The sequence below is a fragment of the Amphibalanus amphitrite genome, unplaced genomic scaffold (genome assembly GCF_019059575.1).
Source record: "Amphibalanus amphitrite isolate SeventyFive unplaced genomic scaffold, NRLGWU_Aamphi_draft 000504F_arrow, whole genome shotgun sequence".
Taxonomy (NCBI): Eukaryota; Metazoa; Arthropoda; class Thecostraca; order Balanomorpha; family Balanidae; genus Amphibalanus; species Amphibalanus amphitrite.
Window position 1 is genome coordinate 446,058 of NW_024881998.1, and position 13,138 is coordinate 459,195.

Consider the following 13,138-nt stretch of genomic DNA (forward strand, 5'->3'; position numbering starts at 1 on the left):
GAGATCATTTTAAAGTAAGCAGTCGTTTCTGATTCTGGTAATTAAAGATTTATTGCGGAGTGTTTTCGTGAGGAACATCGTTCGATGCGATTGTAGAATATCAATGCCTTTTTTCTTCGGACGAAATGCTGTTGCTGACCCACACCCGTCCTTTAGTGCGCGCAATGCCACCGGACGTTCACCGTCCGCTCCGGGCTGGAGGCGCACATGCGCGTCCACCGTGGAGTAAAGCTGGCCTCCTGTCCCATCTGCCAAAAAGAGTTCTCCACTGCCAGCGTTCTCAGGGTGCACCTCAGGTGAGTTGTGTAATCTGTCGCAAGGAGTTTGTGTCATTTTAACGATTTTGCATGATATCGTAATTCGTAAAATAGAGTACCTATGTGTGGTCATGAATGAAGGACGGACTTAGGTTGGTGCTCATGTTTTTAAGGTCTACTCACTGTCTATTTCGCTGTTGCCGGATGCATTAGTTACATTGCATTTCGCCATATCGCTCCGTACCGTCCCGCGTCCCTCTCTCTAACTGATGTGTGACCGCCACACCCCGCCCATCCACAGGGTTCACACGGGCGCCAAGCCGTACTCGTGTCAGTACTGTAACAAGGCCTTCCGCACGCTGGGCAACAAGAACACCCACGAGTCGTTCCACCGCGCTGGCGACCTCGATGATAACGGTGAGTAGTCGACGCTGCCGTACTGCAGCCACATGTGACAAAGGGAAACTGTCACCAACCATCTTACCAGGGGCGGAGCTTCCTATTCACTTGGTCGGGCGGCTGCCCCACCAACTTAAGCCGATTTGCAGGACTTAACTGCTTAGCAAACCAATGTTTTTCGCATTGAGGAGCTTTGAAATGTCTGTGTAATGCAAAATATTATCTCTGTAATGAAAATAATTGATTTATTGTTGTATTTTATCCAACTTAACAATCGGACATTGTAGGTTTGACAACTTTTTGCCCAACCAACTTTCCTGGAAAGGCTCCACCCATGCATCATACCGCTTTGATGTGACTGAGACCAGTCTATTCGTACATAACTTGCCATATGGTACAGTTTGTCCTACGCGGATCCGTACCTGGCCTGACCTGTTACCCACCCCGTCTGACCGGCAGGTAAAGACATGCGCGCCCAGCGGCGAAAGGCGGACGCCACTGGTATCGATGACGTACAGCTGGAGCCGCCGATACGGATCACCGATGACGGTCAGTCGACAGGGCACTCAGAACGCCCTCTTTCCATTCTATTGCACTCGTTCTGTCACTTTTCCCTTCTACCGTAAATTTCCTTTCCACCTCCATTCTTCTATTGTTTACCTCTCATGTCCCTCCCTCTCTATTTACTTTTTCTGTCTCCTTCTTACTCTATATCTCTCATTCTCTCATCCCTCTCCATCATCATGCTATCCCCCTCTCTAGTCTCTCCTCTATCTCTGACATAGACGTCAATACGAGGCAGAAGAGTGATGTGCTAGCTGCTCCCTCTTCTCATCGTGCTTTCGCATTTCTATTTGTTGGCGATGCTTTTTTCTCGTCACAGACGGGCAGCCTGGTAGATTATACCGTCCCCTCTCTCACTCACAGGCAGTCTGGTTCAGGAGGACACGCGCCGCGGTCAGCAGCAGCAACTCGCCGACGGAGAGTCCTCCGAGGACCGTCCTCACCGCTGCTCAATCTGCCACCTCGCCTTCAAGAAGGTCTCCCACATGCGCCAGCATTACCGGCGCCACACGGGCGAGCGGCCGCACCAGTGCCGATTCTGCTCAAAGTCAGTACTTCGACTGCGCTCTGTTGGTCTATCGAGCCCTCCTCCGATGGTTTATTTGTTCGTTAATTTGCCACACTTAACCCGCGCACCGACGGGGGGGGGGGCGGATATCCGCCCCCCCCCCCTGAGGTTTTTCGCGAATAGCGGGAAAACCGCGGCGCTACGGCGCCGCGAAATTTGGTATGACTATTCCCTCATCAATTTTACACATGGTGTGCAAGTTTGAACCTCCTACCTTTTAAGGTCAGGTCACCAGGTCACTTTGAATGACCCAACCTCAAGTCACTTTTTTGCAACTTTGTCACCGTGCCAGAGCTACAGTAGATGTCGGAGACCTTTGAAAGTCGCAGGATGTTATTAGGTCATTAGTAGCTACAATTTGTATATCTCGGAATTTTGATATCGGTGACCTAAGGTCAGGTCAATTTCGCGACCTACCCATTATAAGTCAATGGGGGAAAAATCAACTCCCTGTTTTTACCACTAAAACGGGTCGGAATGGCCACATATACCATACATGACTTCATATACGATCAACCGACACTACCATGAGGTCTGTTTTGCTTTTGGACAGCTGTGAGGTCATGTGACGTCATCAAAGGTCACCAAAGGTTTTTGGCCAATAACTCCGTACAGGAACAAGATACAGCCGCGTGGATGGTCTCATTGTGTTCAGCTCGTCAAGACGCATCGAATGATATACATGATGACCTCGAGGTCACGTGACCTGAGGTCAACCTTTGACCTTGACCTTTCGAGGTCAACATATATATCATTCGATGCGGATTGACGAGAGGATCACGATGATGCCCTTAGTTTGTTCCTATCTTGACTAATTCGAAAGTTATTCGAGAAAAACTCTCCATATCTAGCGCCGCCATTTTGACTTTTTCGACCCCTGTGACGTCATCTTTGACTTGACCTGAAAATGACCTTAGTAAAAATTGTAGATCTTGACCGTGCGTATCCGATGCCGTTTACCGCTTGTCGCTATCTTGCTTCGTTCTCGAGATCTCAGGGGGGGGGGCGGTCATCCGCCCCCCTCCCGTCGGTGCGAAGTTGGCGCAGACCCTCGTCGGTGCGCGGGTTAAGCTGCTGGCTGTGATTCTATTGGGCTTCCACAGTTTACTTTAAATACATGCAGCTGTGTTTTATGTAGGTTGATCAAGAGACGCACATCACTGGATGACGTGTTGCTGTTCTTTGGACTACTGCTCACCGCCCCGTCACCGTTACCCAAGTTATTGTTTCCCTGACATTGATGATAGCATCGGATACCCACTCCCTCGTGTCCGTCAGACTTCTTCGACTCTTACAACCATGTCTGTGTCTGCTCCTACAGGGGCTTCATCACGTCCAGCGCGCTCACCACTCACGAGCGAACGCACACGGGTGCGCGCTTCTACAAGTGTCCCATCTGCAGCGTGTCTTTCACCACCGGCAGCAGCCTCAAACGGCACATGTCCACACACACGGAGGTCAGTGGGTGCTGGGGAGGGCACTGGTCTAGTACTCACAGTGGCTGAGGACGGCACACATGTCCACACTCAGTAAGCCAGTGGACGGGGAAGATCATGGACAAACTAGCAGCTTTAGTGGAGATATTTAACCACTGATCGGAGATCGATCGGTATAATTGACTAGCTGTTCGGACGATAATGCAGATAGCTCTGTGACCGTCGCATGAAGTGTTGCCCATATGACTCCACGTCTCTCGGGATGCCCCCCGTGTCTCATCATGTTATGTCACACCACTCTCCACCACTTACCACCTCGTGCCGCAGCCATCGTTTTGCTACCCCTTATGTCGCATCCCTCCTCATAACACACACCCTTGTGACACACCCCATTTCGCTACCCCTGATCATATCTTACCCCTGTAACGTGACGTCCCTCCCGCTCTCCACCCAGGATCGCCCCTTCATGTGCCCGTACTGCCATCGGCGCTTCAAGACACGCATCATCTGCGCCAAGCACACGCGCACCCACAAGGCGGACCTGGCGCGTGGTGTTCAACCCCAGGTGAGTAGGGTGGGGTGCTGAAGGGGTGGGGCGGGGTCGTGACCGGGACATTATGGGCGTGGGAAAATGGACTGGGATTGGAGCGGTGAGGGTTTTGCAGGCTGGGAGAAGAGGAAAGCTGGTGCAGGTGCGACTGGTTTTTCAAGATGTTGATCAGTGAAGTCAGGTAAAGGGTTGCGCTTTCTTTAGGCCTGTTCTGGCGCGTTTGTGGCCGAAATAGCTCAGTTGGGAGAGCGTTAGACTGAAGATCTAAAGGTCCCCGGTTCGATCCCGGGTTTCGGCAGTTTTGAGGTCTGGAGACAAAGATATGTGTACTGTGTGTCTGCGAAAGTGCCTGAGTTGATTCTCGTTGCCGAAGGCATAGATGCCTTCGACGTTCGGAAAAATCAGGGTCTGGCAGATCTGCCAGACCCTGATTTTTCCGAACGTCTACGGGGGTATGACCAATTTCCTGGGTGCTTTCCCCCACTGAAATGCCATCTTTGCGTCCATGGGGGGGTCTTGCCTTCTGATTATCAATCAGCTGTTGGCTCGTTCGTGCGCACGTGGTCCTGAAGTGACGTAAATGACATCGATTTTCCTGACGTGTAGCGAGCCGTGCTGCTGGCCCCGCGCGCTGGACCCGGATGCGGCGGAACGTGGCCGAAATAGCTCAGTTGGGAGAGCGTTAGACTGAAGATCTAAAGGTCCCCGGTTCGATCCCGGGTTTCGGCAGTTTTAAATCCTTCTAGTTTGAGATCTTTGAATCTTTTGAGGTCCCCGAACTCAATTTATAATGCTGCTGAAGTTGAACCCTTCTAACTCAATTTAGAAAGCTGTTGCACTCGAATTTCTAGGTCTCAAGTCACACTGTTATTGAACTTGAACCTTTCGACTCGTATAACACTGCTGTTTGTCTCAAATTCTTCAGGCTCAAATAACAATGCTGTTGAAACTTTAACCTAAATACTGGTCGCTCTCTTGATTGACGGCTGATGGTCTCTTATTTCTTTGGCACACTTACAATAGCCCTGAATGTCCACTCAACCCTTGGTTGGTGACTGGTGTTCAATTTAGTGCTTACAGTGTAGTGCTTAGTGCTATCAGTCTTTTTGCGTCCTGTTATTTCTCGTAACGTCTGGTGATATTTGTAAGGGTCTCGTCTATGAGTTAAAAGCTTACGGACCTGTTTCTCTATATGTTGTCTCTTTAATTCCCTATTTAATGACGTCACTACGTTCCTTTGGTATTTCCAGCGATTCCAGTCGTAATTAGTGTTTGATCGTTTTGCTAGTTTGAAAAGTCTGTCGCGTTTTCTTATGCTTTTGTTAAGTTCAGTTGACAGCCAAGGTTTTTTACATGGTTTGATGTAAATGGTCTTTCGAGGAATAGCTTTCTCACCGGCATCTAGTAAAACATTAATGAATCTTTCAGTCGCCTCATTTACGTCGTGATCTAAAATGTCTTCCCAATCAACGTCAAGCAATAATCGTGTTAAAAGTTCTGAGTCGAGGTTCGAATAGTCCCATATTTGCCTGCGTGTGTCATTGCTTGTGTTTGATGGGCACGATATTTTATATCCCACCATTTGAAGGAAAAGACGGAGAAATACTTACTGACAATTACACAAAGGCTACCCTTCTAAACGAATTTTTCGCCGGACAAACCAAAACTGACAAAAATGTGACACTCTTACAGACAGCTATTCGAAGAACAGACACTTCGCCGGTACCCACTCTGGACAAAATTACCACATCTGAAAGAGAAGTTCTGCAAATTCTAAATTCCCTAGACGCCAACAAATCTACCGGCCCAGACAACATCCCTGTGAAACTTTTAAAATTAACTGCCATCTTAATTGCATCCCCTTTGTCGAAACTATTCAACAAATCACTAGCGCTAGGCATTTACCCTTCCAAATTCAAAGAGGCCAACATCAAACCAATATTTAAAAACAAAGGCTCCCCATCTGAGCCCACAAACTACCGCCCCATAAGTCTTCTTTCTTCGTTGTCCAAAGTTTTTGAAAAAATAGTCCACAAACACATATATGCACATCTTTCCCACCATAACCTCTTGACAGATAAACAGAGTGGGTATCGGCGAGGCCATAGCGCAGAACAACAAATATTATACTTGACACATAATTTATACAAGGCATTGGACTCAGAAAGCGATTTTACTGCTATTTACCTGGACATTTCAAAATACTTTGACAAAATTTGGCACGAGGGACTTTTGTACAAATGTAGACATGAATTTGGCATCACTGACTCACTTTACGACTGGCTAAAATCTTACTTGTCTGATAGACGACAGAGAGTTCAGATCGGCGATACCTTTTCAAAAACAGAAATTATCAACGCCGGATGCCCACAGGGTTCGGTTTTGGGTCCTCTTCTAGCCCTCATTTACCTCGATAACCTCTCTACTAGAACACAAAACGACATTTTATTTTTCGCAGACGACGTATCGCTATATGCATCCCATACAAAACAAAATTTGAACACAACACAGACGTCATTACAAAATGATCTCAATGAAATACAAAAATACGGTAAAGAATGGGCGATTACTTTTAACGTAAGCAAAACAATACAACAGACATTTTCACGCAGCCCACAAAACACACCACCTGCTCTTACATTTGGGGACGACATAATACCCATTCACGAAAACCATGCTCATCTGGGAATGACATTTTCAAAGGACTTGCGGTTTCATCAGCACATTAACGAAATTTGCAAAAAGGTAAACAGAACCATGAGCCCATTGTACTCCATTGCTCCATACATCCCCCGAGAAATTTTAGATCAAATTTACAAAACATACACGAGACCACATTTTGACTTTTACGACACAGTTTATGACGGACATATTACGCTCCAGGACACACAGAGACTTGAAGTTTTACAAAACAGAGCGGCTCGGCTTGTGACTGGCACTTTATTTAGAACACCAACTGACAAATTGTTAAAAGACCTAGGATGGAACAAGTTAAAAACAAGAAGAGAGATGCACAAAATAACACTATATCATACACTCAATAGCCACATGCAAAAAACTCCCAACTACATCAAATCAATCATACCGGACACCCGCTCACAAAGAACAGGAAGGACCCTGCGAAATCACAGGAACCATACACTCCAACCACATCGCACCACATCCTATCAGTCATCGTTTTTCCTTTCAACTGCCAAACTATGGAACCACCTCCCAGAATCATTAAGATCCTTGCCACATACATCCTTCAAAAAAGAAATTAACCAGCGACTAGGGATGCCCAAACCCCCAGACTACTACAAAATTGGCTCAAAAACTGGAAATATTTTACATACCCGACTAAGAACTGAAATGTCTTGTCTAAATTCTCATCGTTTTCAAATCAACAAAGCAGATTCGCCTGAATGTTCTTGCGGCCACTTCAAGGAAGATGTCCGCCACTACGTAATATTCTGTCGAAATTATGATGCCCAAAGGAAAACACTATTTGATAACGCTTCTCGTATACTGAGAGAAAATTTTGCAAATTACTCACCCGACCAAAAATTGAACATTCTTATCCACGGAGATCGCTTGAGTGGCGAGGGCAGTCGAGAAATGGCTTACGCCTTTCAAAAGTTTTTGACAAAAACAAATAGATTTTCGTAGTAACAAATAAATTCATTCAGTTTTCAAAATTTGCAATCCCGAGGGCTGAGCGGCTGATGGAACACCAAAATTTACCGCTCATGAGCGACTGGTCAGCGGCGGCGGCGGTTGTTTCACATGTTTTATTTTTGTTTCAGAGTGGTGCCTCGAGTTAAGCGATTGCGCTTTTGCACCACTCTGCTATCACTTTTATGTTGCTACATTGTGCCATATGTTTCATTGATCATGCTTTATTTCTCGTGTATCTTTTGTTCCTTAATAAACGTTTTGTGTGTGTGTGTGTGTGTGTGACCAGAAAGTGCGAGGCAATGCCTAAACTTCTGCGAAATTCTAATGCTGCTGAGTGTTGAATTTGTATCTTACAAAGGTACTCTGTCTACGAAGTTAAGACTGACGTAAGACACTGAACTGAACCGTCTTGCGGGCCATTGCCACAACATGAAGATCTTGTCCAAGATGGAGAAAGCGGTGACGGACTCCTGCTCCGGTGGTGAACAGGGTCGGCTTTTAACTTGCCGAGAAGGACTGTCCTGTGTGACAAGGCTGAGACCTTGGTCCGCACCTCTTCAAACGCTAGGTGCTACACATGTCAAAAGAGGCGGAACGGTCAGTGAAGGTTGACTTGAAGGCGGTGAAGGGGCACATCCGTGCACACTCGCTGGACAACAAGACGGTACTTATCAGTTCTTCGCTAGGCAAGGGACAATGCTGAAACAGCTTAGAAATCTGATACGAAAGAAAGACCCGGTGTGGACGATTTGTGCGCAGGACATGGCATCAGCTAAGGCCGATCGCCGAGAACATGCTGCTGCATCCCATCAACAAGTTGCGGGGCACCGCTGTCCATTGAGGTCCTATCGGTATAGATAAGGGTGGTCATCATCCTCATTTCAAGGCAGGAAGGGTCGCCAAGAGTGGATAGCCGTGGCAAGGCTCTCGCATCTTCTGGAGCAGGAGTACATTTTCTCTGCAGAGCAGGTCGATTTCTGTTGCAGCAGCTCTCCGGAAGAGAACGTGGGACGACGTACACGTGAAGGCCAAGGCGGGTGGAACATAATTCCACCGTCAGGATGCCCGCCTGACGGCAAGACCGCCACTAGCTTTGTGTTTACCACCCACGACTTCCCCCGTACCCATGGCGTAATCGATCATCGAATGCTGCGATTGAAGATGTCTCGCCACCTCGTAACGTGGACCTACAATTTCCCTTGTGACCGATGCACCTGCGCGGCGGTCGGCGCACCACGCCGAAATCACCCCTTCCGAGCTGGCTTCCCGCAAGGATCCGTCTTTGCTCCGATCCTGTTCACGCTGTGGTCGGCGAACCTTGTCGCGGTGATGAAGTGAGTCGCGGCCACATCCGTCTTTGTGTACGCCGATGGAACGGCAACACTGTGCTCCGGGGAACGCTAGATGAGGACAGGAACCATGCGCAGCTAATAAGGGACACCATAGCGAAATGTGTTTTGGACTGTGAGATGTCGATTGCGGATAGCAAAAAGCGAGAGTCTCGCTCTGTCACGACGCTTCGAAGAGTCGACGCCAGCAATCAACATATCTTCGTGGACTAAGATGACCGTTCGAACCTGGGCCCTATGGTCTGCGGGAACCGCGGCTGCGAGGCCGATTCCCCGCAACGTCCGATTCGCGCATGGAGCAGCGTGAAGTGGGGATGCGCACGGCAGCCCGCGTGATCAGCGGTCACGCCAAGGGATCCGCTCTTGACGGGTGAGGGCCTGCCGCCTGGTCCCTGTGAAGGTGTGCCGGGGTATGACTGTCAGATTGAGCTGTCAGGTAGTACTGACAGCTTCCCAAATAAGCGGTGACTAAATGACAGCCCCTCGACGACTCCGAACCACCACGGACTGGCAAGACGCGGAAGCGCGAGGTGACGATTGCATTCGTTCAGAACGTACCAATGTAGAAGCACTGAATGTCGCAATTCTCCTTTCTAACACATTCAGTCTTCTGATTAACCAATAACTGACTGACGGACTGCGATGTGAGAGTAGAGGGACGTCTCTCCGCCCGCTTCTAAGCAACTCCACCGGCTCATCACTAGTGTGAGTTGTCCGTTGTTGTTGATGCTTTCATCCGCTTAACGCTTGAGGCGAAGCTGAGGGGCTATATAGACATGTGGGCGGCCCCCAGGGCCGCCACGACGTCGCTGTTCCGCACCTCTGCTTTGTTAAGGTTGATAGATCCCAGCGAACGACGCCGGGCCCGGATGCCCATCAGTTCCGGGCATCGCAGGAGAATGTGCTGCTGGGTTTCCGCCTCCTCCCGGAAAACGGCGCAGAGTGCGGCTCCACAGTGATCGTCGTCGTACTAGTCGCACCCCGCCAGCCGGGAGGGCGACGTCGATTTGGACTTGTACTTGGTCGAGGCTGCTCGCTTCTTTGGCGATGGTGTCAGCCCTCGTTTTTGCCTCTAGACCGCAGTGTGACGGTGCCCACTGCAAGTACAAGTAGACCCGCCGGCCTCCGGCTGCCAGTCATCGAAGGGTCCTCCAGATATCAACTCCCAGCGGGAAGTGTTGGACATCCGAGCCACCTCGGAGGGTGGTGAAAGCAGACTGTCGGGTCAGTGCAGGCTACGACTGGGCTGTTGGCGTGTATAAGTAGTGGGTTCTCCAACTGGAAGGGAAGAGCAGCTCGAAGGGCGACCATCTCAGCTCGGAAACTGGAGCACAATCGGCGTACAGCGGTGTGGATCGTGTACTCCTCTTCGTCCGGCCACACGATGAGAGCCCTGGCGCCTCGTCTAGGACGCCGTCGGTGGCCGAGCCGTCGCTCCATACCCAGGTGGCGCACTGTGGAGCACCGCCAGGCGCTGCGAGGCCACGCTCCTCTTGCATTAACCGCTAGCTGCTGGTGGTGGAAAAGCGGCTCCGATGTCAAGTCCGAAGGAGACGGGTGAAGAGGCCTCTCACGGTGGGTCCGGTAGGGCGAGGATTGGCTCGATTGGTGCTTTGATGTCAGCCAGCCGCCAGATATCCTCGCCTACTCTTCTCCACTCCGTCACGGTGCTGAGGCGGTCTGGGGCCTGGCTCTCTGAATCGCCTCGTCCACTTCGTAGCTAGCAGCGCTGCCGAGGGGTTCACACGACAGCTGCACATTTGCTCCGATTCCTCGCAACTCGGACCGGTTTTCGCAGCCACTTGGGCATCACCTGCAGTTAGCCATGCCTTTGCGAGTTCGTGTTTGAGTACTCAGCACAGGAGGCACGTGAATGACTGATTTTCCTGGCGAGTTCCTAACCAGTGCTCCGGGCCCCGCGCGCGATTGGAGCCCAAACGGCCCGAACCGTGGCCGAAATAGCTCAGTTGGGAGAGCGTTAGACTGAAGATCTAAAGGTCCCCGGTTCGATCCCGGGTTTCGGCAGTTTTGAGTGTTTGTTCATTGCTTGAGGTATCAACGTTCTTGAAGACCATCACAAGTCACAACCCTTTCAGACTCGTCGAACAGCTCTCTTGGACTTGATTTCTATAGTCGCGAAATTCCTCGGGCACTTTAAACAGTGTCGTTTAACGCTGAGCTCTGTTCTGACTTCTGGGTTGCAGGGCTATGGGACTGAGATTACATGGCTCAATTGAAAATGTCGTTGAGCGTGCGCCTCATGGTCTCAGGTTACGGGCTGTTGATTGTTGAACTCGGATATCTGAACTCACTTTACAATACTGTTGAACATGATCTTCATCTTCTCAGGTCGCAGGCTACTGTATTCTCGCTTTTGGGTCTCAAATTACAATAGCCTAGAAAATAGTGATTTATGCTGGGCTTTTCAAAGCTGCTGAACTCGATTTTCGTCATCGACATCACTGACATACCTAACCGCCATGCAATGTATCACTGTTAGCTGTCGTTGAGTCGTTCCATTCGTCACAGCGTGTGCACTTGCAGCGTTCTGGAATGATGCTCATGCTACTTAGCATTGTGGTGGTGGATATTGGGGGAGGGGGGTATTCGTGTGTGTATGTGTGTGGGGGGGCTCTCCTGGGATCCTACAATACTGGGACATGCTACTGCCGCAAACGCTTCAGCGTTTGCAGCATCACACTGCGCTCTGCCCATTGGTAGCCTTCCGTGATGGTCTTGTCCCACCATGACCACCCCCGACAGCGTGAACCCTGTCCCATCTCCCCTGACGGTCCTATCCCGCCTTCCCTGACGGCGCTGTCCCACCTCCCCTGACGATGCTGGCCCTCCTCTTGGGACTCTGTCCCACCTCCCCACCTAGAGACTCTCCTGATGGCCTTGTGATGACGTTTCTCTCTTACCTCCCCTGACCGTCCTGCTCCCACCTCCCGCAGCCGGACGTGGAGTGCGCCACCGCTCTTGGTGTTGGAGCCGACGAACCGGAGCCAGATCCGGATCCGGACCCGGATCCGGAGCCGGAGCCGGAGCCGGAGGCGGCCGGGGACGGCGGCGGAGACGGCACGCTCTTCTCCGGACTGATGGGAGAGGAAGAGCAGCAGCTGCTGGCCACGGGACTGGCGGACGGAGGGTACACGGCGCGCGCGCAGAACGTCAGTGTGATTGTGGACCACCACGGCAGGATGGTGCAGTGTGAGTTGGAGAGGGCGAGGGTGGTGTGGAGGACGGGATGGGTGAGCAAGGAGAGGACGTGGGGTGGGTGAGGGGGGAGTTGAGGTGTGGTGTGGGCCGTGGGCGAGGGGGACGTGGGATGTGGCACATGGGCCGAGGGAGTGAGGGAAGGGGGCATGGGCTGCTAGCTCGTTGACTCAGGTGGCAAAGGACACATTTTTCACTCCCCCATCCTCCGTTTTTCAGGCGTTTCACCCCTTTTCCTCCTTTTCTTCCCAAACAGGTGAGCTGGCTCCCGGGCAGGTGCAGACGCTGACGACCAACCCCGACGGTACTGTGGCGATCACCGGACTCACCGAGCATCAGAGCGGCGCACAGGTGAGTCAGCTGAATGGAGAGACCATCCCAGAGGACCAGGTGAGTCTGCTGAACGGAGGGAACATCACAAAACTGACCGAGCACCAGAACGGCGCGCAGGTGAGTCACCTGAACGGAGCGACCATTTTTGGGCTCACTGAGGACCAGACGAGTCTGCTGAACGAAGGGACCGTCACCGAGGACCGCGGCGGTGCGCAGGTGAGTCACCAGAACAGCGAGTGAGGCCGGAGTCGCCGCCCGCGCGCGAACTCGACGGACCGCGCGGAGGTCGTGGCCGAAATAGCTCAGTTGGGAGAGCGTTAGACTGAAGATCTAAAGGTCCCCGGTTCGATCCCGGGTTTCGGCAGTTTTGATTGTTTGAGCTTGAAGCTGCGCTGAATTCGGATGTGTTGTGTTGTTTGCAGCTCTTCGCATTATTTTTATCATGTTGGCACTCCGCTCGCGGATATTTTGACATATTTCGGACTGAAATGATGCTGATTAGCGTGATCCTTCAACACTTTTATCATACAAAATACTGTGGAAATTGAGCCGCTTGCGCTCAGTTCAGAAGCTGTTGAAATTGGATGTATCGTTCTCCGATTACGCTGCTGTTGGTTTCCAGTTTCTCAGACTCAATTTATTGCACTGTTGAAATCGGACCTTTTGACTCGGATGACGCTGTTGTTGGGCTCGATTTTCTCGGGCAGTTTCCAAGGCCGCTGAAGTTAAGCCTTCTCGAATTACAATGGAGGCCGGCTTGAATTACTCAAGATAATTTTACATAGTCGAGCTTCAACGTTTCGTATGCG

At 50.7% G+C, this 13,138-nt stretch overlaps 1 protein-coding gene and 4 non-coding genes across 5 annotated transcripts in view; all 5 read left to right on the plus strand.

Moving 5' to 3' along the window:
* LOC122392862 (zinc finger protein 236-like) overlaps nucleotides 1–13,138 on the plus strand; it is a 29,569-nt gene that overhangs the window by 8,132 nt on the left and 8,299 nt on the right. Inside the window, exons 10-17 of the mRNA XM_043388193.1 lie at nucleotides 157–296; nucleotides 559–674; nucleotides 1,116–1,205; nucleotides 1,584–1,767; nucleotides 3,110–3,245; nucleotides 3,679–3,789; nucleotides 11,735–11,990; nucleotides 12,253–12,347. Of these exons, the coding sequence (XP_043244128.1) occupies nucleotides 157–296; nucleotides 559–674; nucleotides 1,116–1,205; nucleotides 1,584–1,767; nucleotides 3,110–3,245; nucleotides 3,679–3,789; nucleotides 11,735–11,990; nucleotides 12,253–12,347 (1,128 nt within the window). The remainder of the gene's footprint in view (nucleotides 1–156; nucleotides 297–558; nucleotides 675–1,115; nucleotides 1,206–1,583; nucleotides 1,768–3,109; nucleotides 3,246–3,678; nucleotides 3,790–11,734; nucleotides 11,991–12,252; nucleotides 12,348–13,138) is intronic.
* Nucleotides 4,000–4,072, plus strand: Trnaf-gaa. The gene has a single exon. It is a non-coding gene; the product is annotated as a tRNA-Phe (tRNA).
* Nucleotides 4,431–4,503, plus strand: Trnaf-gaa. Its single transcript has one exon. It is a non-coding gene; the product is annotated as a tRNA-Phe (tRNA).
* On the plus strand, nucleotides 10,733–10,805 carry Trnaf-gaa. The gene has a single exon. It is a non-coding gene; the product is annotated as a tRNA-Phe (tRNA).
* Nucleotides 12,621–12,693, plus strand: Trnaf-gaa. The gene has a single exon. It is a non-coding gene; the product is annotated as a tRNA-Phe (tRNA).